This window comes from Plectropomus leopardus, chromosome 16 (genome assembly GCF_026936395.1).
Source record: "Plectropomus leopardus strain MGB_pleo_1.0 chromosome 16, ASM2693639v1, whole genome shotgun sequence".
Taxonomy (NCBI): domain Eukaryota; kingdom Metazoa; phylum Chordata; class Actinopteri; order Perciformes; family Serranidae; genus Plectropomus; species Plectropomus leopardus.
This window is the reverse complement of record NC_142191.1, coordinates 26,898,411-26,904,410: the sequence shown is the minus strand read 5'-3', so window position 1 is coordinate 26,904,410 and position 6,000 is coordinate 26,898,411. Positions and strand designations below refer to the sequence as shown.

Sequence of the window (6,000 nt, the reverse complement as noted above, 5' to 3'; positions counted from 1 at the left end):
CTGCAAGTTGCAATAATGTCCCGAAGAAAACATTTTAATGTAATGTTCAAAGAATGTTTATCATTTCAAATAAAGCCCCTGTAAGGTTAAATTTTAACTAAGACGTAACGTTTTGACTGCAACATTCTGGGGATGTTTTGGTGATGTTGAGAGGTAACAAATCATAAAATTTAAAACAAAATCCCACATTATAATATAAAAACAAAGGAAAAACATTTTCAGAGCAACACTGAGAACATGTTATTAAGGACTGAGTTTACAGAACATTTTTCATGAAACATTCCTGTAATGTAATATGTTAAAGAAAAATGTAGAGAATGTTACATGAACTTTAGGGGGAACGTTCTGGAAACTACAAGACAACTTGCTGCTGAAAACGTTACTAAAACATCGCTTTATAACATTATTAGAACGTTTTTAGAACCAAAAAATACTAGCTGGGTGTCCATTTCACTGTTTGCTGAAATGACTACGAACTTTTTCAGGCATTTTTAGTTCAACAGCCTCACCACAACTGCTCTCCTTGACATAAAGCCAAGAGAATATTTAATAAGAGAGTAGAGAGCTGCGATACTTTTCAACAAACAAAACCATGTCCATAAAACCAGCCAGTTACAGCGGCACGCCCACAGTTTACCCAAAAAAGTACATAACACACAATGAAACAGATGCTCGGCGGCAACCTGACTCCCAAATCCTTACAGGCTTTTTAAGCAGGGACACGGCGGCCTAACAGATACCCCGAGTCCCCCTGAAAAGACACATGTCCTCACCTGTTTGACCGCTTCTGTCTCTGACTGCTCAGGCCTGCGACACAAAACATGGAAGGGTTATCTAATGCTAGGTATAGCTAGCATCTGCTAGGCTATAAGTTAGCTGTCCATAATAACTCATAAGCTGGCTAAACTTGGTAGTGACATTAATTTAAAAGTAGCCTACAGCTTAGCCTATAAAATATATGTAAGCCTTGTCTTAAAGTGTACATTTAACACATTAGCCAAACGTTACGACTATTTAGACCATTGTTATCTAGCTTGCTGCTAGCGTTAGCTTACCTGCTACATGTGGACACGCTGAGAGCAGCAGTGAGCTGCTTGTTCCTGAGCTGGCAACTGTTTAGAAAAAATAAAATAAAAAATAAAAGCCTATTTAGGGAGTTTTGCAACACTCTCCTTTTGCTCTTTTCTCTAATTGTTTTCTTGAAACCGCTTTTGAGTTTTTTTAAATTAATGAATTCAGTGCAACACTGGGTGGGTACCTGATATACAAATGGTCACTTTGGAGAAGAAATATTCCCTTAACTGTTTTGGTTTATTTTGTCATGTTGTTATTCTGCATTATTTTCAGCTATCTATTTTCAACAATTTATCCATGTTTTTTGTTTTTTTTTGATTCAGTCTATTACTTTTAGCTTTGACTTTCCATCTCACTTTCCTCACTTGGTAACAAGTTTTAATATATCCGATATGGAAACATATAATGTTAATAAATTAAAACTGACTCAGGTTCGCAGGAGGTGTTTCTTGTATTGTATCTGGCAGCCCACTGGCTATTGTGACAAATAATTTACTTCTGTAACATTTTTATAATGTATATTTAAGATTTTATTTTCCTCCTAAACATAAATGCACGACTCCACTCCACTTCCCTGCCAGCTGTTAAAGTCCCCCCTGTGTTGCATTTATAACCTTGATTGTAGGTTTAACTTGTTGGCATACTATAACAAACTTAATGGCTAAAATTGGGATTCTAAAAAATTCTAAAAAAAAAAAATCCCAGATTGGTGGAAGGTAACAAGGGCAAGACTAGGGCATAAACCTGAACGAATTGGCTTGATTTCTTACAAAAACTTAGGCAGAAGGCAATGAGCAGCGAAAGAAGACATCACCTTTAAATTAGAAAGAAACAAATTAACAGTACAAGAAAATCACCTAAAAACAAGTTAAAAATAAATAAATGGGAAAAAAGTTGAACAAAATTTTAAACATGGAATTATGCTTATATGGTTTCTCCCTAGATTTTTCTTTTCCCTAGCTTAAAAAAAATAAATAAATAGATATTGCTAAATCTACTGTGAAACATTTATTATCAAGTTGCTCATTGTCTATTTTTCTCATGTTTTTGAAAGAAATCACACCAATTTGCTCAGGTTTTAAAGGTATCACAGGAAAAGTGATGTCACTCCAGGTGTCAAAGGGTTAACCCAGCACTAGTCAGGTTTTACTGATGCATTTCTTAAAAATTAGATATATTTTCTGTACAACCACTAGATGTCCCTGTTAAAACACTGATCATTTTAAAATAAGGTAGACGTGAATAAACTGGGGTTTTCTGGTCATTTTTAAAAGGAAACATTATTTGATGATTGGCAGTTACACTAACAAGCGGAAACACTGTAAGACTTTACAGAAAAACTTCTTGGTGAAAATGAAGGAGAAAGCCTGCAGTGTTTTACCCACGACTGTTGAGCACAATATCACTGCGGGTTCAATCAAATGCTCGTGTCCTCACACACAAACAGTGAACTCCAAACTAAAACCCCTGGGATCGCATCATCACAAGCTGTTTGGAGCTTGAGGCACGCTAAAAATTGGCACTTCCCTAACTAACCCCTGTGCAAATATGGAAAATGTATACAGTCTATTGATCTGAACGGGTTCACACAGAGGACAGCATCACTACGTCACATCTACACTATGTGAAGAGGAGGAGACAGGAGCTTTTAGAAAACATTTATTTTACAGAAACCATATACTTTACATAGTCTGTACTGATCAACTCAATTCCATATCACATACTGTATGACAATGATTAGCTTTAAATTAAAAGATTGTAGAAAAGAATGAAAATAGGAACAAAAGGCTGAAAAAAAAGATTTCCGTGTTGCCAAGGGTGAATGCTATGACCAGTCAATATCTAAATCCAGGTAAAACTATTTTTTATGTTGAAGAGTCTGTGCTGCTTTTCATTTTTGACATGAACACCAACCAAAGTCCTAAAGATCAAACAGATGAGTGACTTTTTGTGAGAAAAAAAAGAATTAATGAAACAAAACAGAAAAAAATCACACTTTTCATTTCAACAAAATCGTTAAAAAAGAATATTTTCAAGAACTCTTCTGGTAAATCTTCGGTAAACCAGCATACACCACAGAGCATGTGAAGTATGTACAAATAGAAAAATAACGACTTTGAACAGTGGGGGTGAAAGCCGTGGAGGTGAACGGGGTTTTGCAGAGTGCTACTTCGGAGGGTCTGTGTTGATGCCGTATTTCTCTTTTAGGAGCTTCAGCTGTTCCTCTTTTTTCTTTGTGTCCATCTTCTGGAAAGCCTGCCAAGAGAGTTGATCACAGAATTAAATTTGGAATAATTACATAAAGACATGTTTATATTAAAATATTGAAAAGATTTTTTTTCAATTCCAGGACTGTATTTTTGTAAAACCTTTACAGAAGCATATCCCACAACTGCCCTGTGACCCTTTGATGCCTGCAGACACTGTAATCATACGTACTCTGTTTGCGTTGTAGTAGAGGACCACCAGGTAACGGTTGCAGACGTTAAAGCCTGACAGATGATCACAGGCGTTTTTGGCGTCAAAGATGTCTTCATAAACCACGTAAGCTGTTCCTCTTGTTTCAGGTGTGTTACCCCTGAGAAAGAATAAAACACAGGAAGTGACTACAAGACCAATATATGCAGAGTCCTACAGGTGTTTAGGGGAAAATACAGTGTACTTGTAACTGAGAAAAACTTTTTTTAAAAGCAGATAAGAATCTATTTTACGTATAATATAATTGTAAATATTTATTTGGGTAATATTGATATTTCTTTCTTGCTGGTCTACAAATCTGTGAAGTCTAAATATTCAAGCCATCCTGTTTCAGGTGATGTTCTCCTGGCTTCACAATAAAGATTTCATCATCTACCTGCCTTTTTTAAGAGATTAATTCCCATTAACCAACCCCACTCACCAGCGTTAGAAAAGATCTGATAACATGCACCTTCAGAAAAGGATGGCGAAGAAATTCAAGAAGTTTTGCATCAATTTAAGCTTTAGAATAGCCCTGAACAGGCTTTATAAATTGATGAGGGGTTTGTGTGGGTCACTTAGGGCTGTGCGATATAGAGACGAATACCATTAAATTTGTAACCATATTTATATAACCATATTTCGATATTGCTACAATATTATAGGGTTAACGACTGATGCTTTTACAAAATATTAACAGAAAGATATTTTTGATAAATAAACATCAGTAACGTGGATGAAATGACTAAGTCACTAAAGGCAAATAATAGAACAGCTAGAACAGTCTGTTAAGTTCAGATAATTATATCACTATACTTAAATACAGCCTTTAAGATCAGGAAAAGACAAAAGCTAAAATGATATGTAGTTTCATCAAGATATCAATGACAAATCAAATCCTAGTGTTGCTATAATATATATCACGTATAATACTAAAGACTGAACCAACCACACTCAATAGAACTGATATGTTCTAATAACAAACAGTATGTTGTTCTAAATCTAATTCAGCATCTTGGCATCTACAATTAAAATGATCAAACGTAATTCCTGTTATTTCTTTTGACCCACCTGGTCTCTGTAAACCCTGCAGATCTATGCAGTGTGCAAACACTTACGTTCTGATTTGACGTATTGGTCCATATTTCCCAAAGATATCATACATTTCTTCAGCTGTGATCTTGTAAGGAAGATTCCTGACGTACAGGATCCGGTTCACCTCAGGAGGTAATCGTATCTGCAAAAAAGCGAGAAAAACAGATGAGTTAATCATGTTTTTTAAGAAAATAAGAGCAGAGACCATATAGGTGCAATGTAAACACTTAACGACTGACAAAACGTTACGAGTGTTGTGATGCCAAATCCATCTAAAAACAAGTTGTGTAGCATACATACTTTCAATAAACTGTCAGTGTTTCTTAATCTGCTGGAAACACTATTATTTTTTGTGGCACTGCGATAAAGACGTAACTCTTCAATAGCTGACGTTTGTTTGCCTCGTTTCTATGTGCAATGATCATTAACTTATTTATATTTTTGTCCATATTGAATCAATTATTCCTATTTTTATTTTCCCAGATGCCATCACTCGTCTCTAGATTAGATAAAAGAGCTTTTCAGTATTGTGTCGAGGCACCAATAACAACACTTTGCTAACGTTAGCACAGCCACTAGCGTTAAAATGTGATACTGTACGTTACATGAAGCCACGTTTCCAAAACAAAATTTTAGACGTAAGACCATCCCAAATAAATAACACTACCAAATAAATGTGTTAAAAGCAAGAATGCGACGCGTTTTAACATAGTTTATATGGTTGTTTCCAAGTCGTTAGCATGCTAACTGTATGCTAACGCTGGCTGACGCTAGCTTCTAGCCTAGCCAAGATAATATCATTAGTTAACGTTATACTTCTCTCACGGTATACCAGCAAACTCGCTCATACTTACATTAGCGCGTTTCGCTGCTTGCATAGCCATGGCGAAATTATTTTTATGAGTAAATTAGACCGCTGAACAACAAACGCAACTCCACACTCTTCCCGTCAAAATGGCAGCAGTCGCCAGTTGGTGACGAACATCCGGTTTCCGACTGAGTGGAAATACGGCGCACTGCTGCCCCCCGCAGGACAAATGTTATTACAGCACTTCACTTCTCCACCTCTGAGCCACACTTCTCCATACATGTATCTTAATATTGGCTACATTGCCTTGACTGCCGTGTTTACAAAAATAACTTATTTTGTCACAGTGGCACCTAAAAATTACACTACATTCTTGGGAATGAAAAATGAGCCTAGATATAATCTCTGGTGCCATTTTTTTTTTAAAAAAAAAGATCAAATCAGCATATCACTATAGGGAAAGCACAGTTGTAAATAATACAATTAATGATGGCTGGATTCCAATTCAGTTTGTGTGCATATTAGCCCACTGTCACACTGTCACGGCTTAGTCTGAGACACTTAAA

General features: G+C 36.0%; 1 protein-coding gene across 1 annotated transcript; it reads right to left on the bottom strand.

The window, feature by feature from the left end:
* Positions 1 to 2,720: 2,720 nt before the first annotated feature.
* Positions 2,721 to 5,641, bottom strand: sf3b6 (splicing factor 3b, subunit 6). Its single transcript, XM_042503606.2, has 4 exons — positions 5,481 to 5,641; positions 4,650 to 4,768; positions 3,514 to 3,652; positions 2,721 to 3,330 (listed from the first exon to the last, which is right to left on the bottom strand). Exons 1-4 carry the CDS (start codon positions 5,508 to 5,510, stop codon positions 3,241 to 3,243), a joined length of 378 nt encoding a protein of 125 aa, XP_042359540.1. The 5' UTR covers positions 5,511 to 5,641; the 3' UTR covers positions 2,721 to 3,240.
* Positions 5,642 to 6,000: the final 359 nt, after the last annotated feature.

Coding starts and splice junctions, on each gene's coding strand:
- sf3b6 (XM_042503606.2), bottom strand. CDS start 5,510: ATGGCTATGCAAGCAGCGAAACGCGCTAAT. Junction 4,769..5,480: donor AAGCAGCGAAACGCGCTAAT/GTAAGTATGAGC, acceptor GCTTTTTTGCAG/ATACGATTACCTCCTGAGGT. Junction 3,331..3,513: donor TCTACTACAACGCAAACAGA/GTACGTATGATT, acceptor CTCTCTTGGCAG/GCTTTCCAGAAGATGGACAC.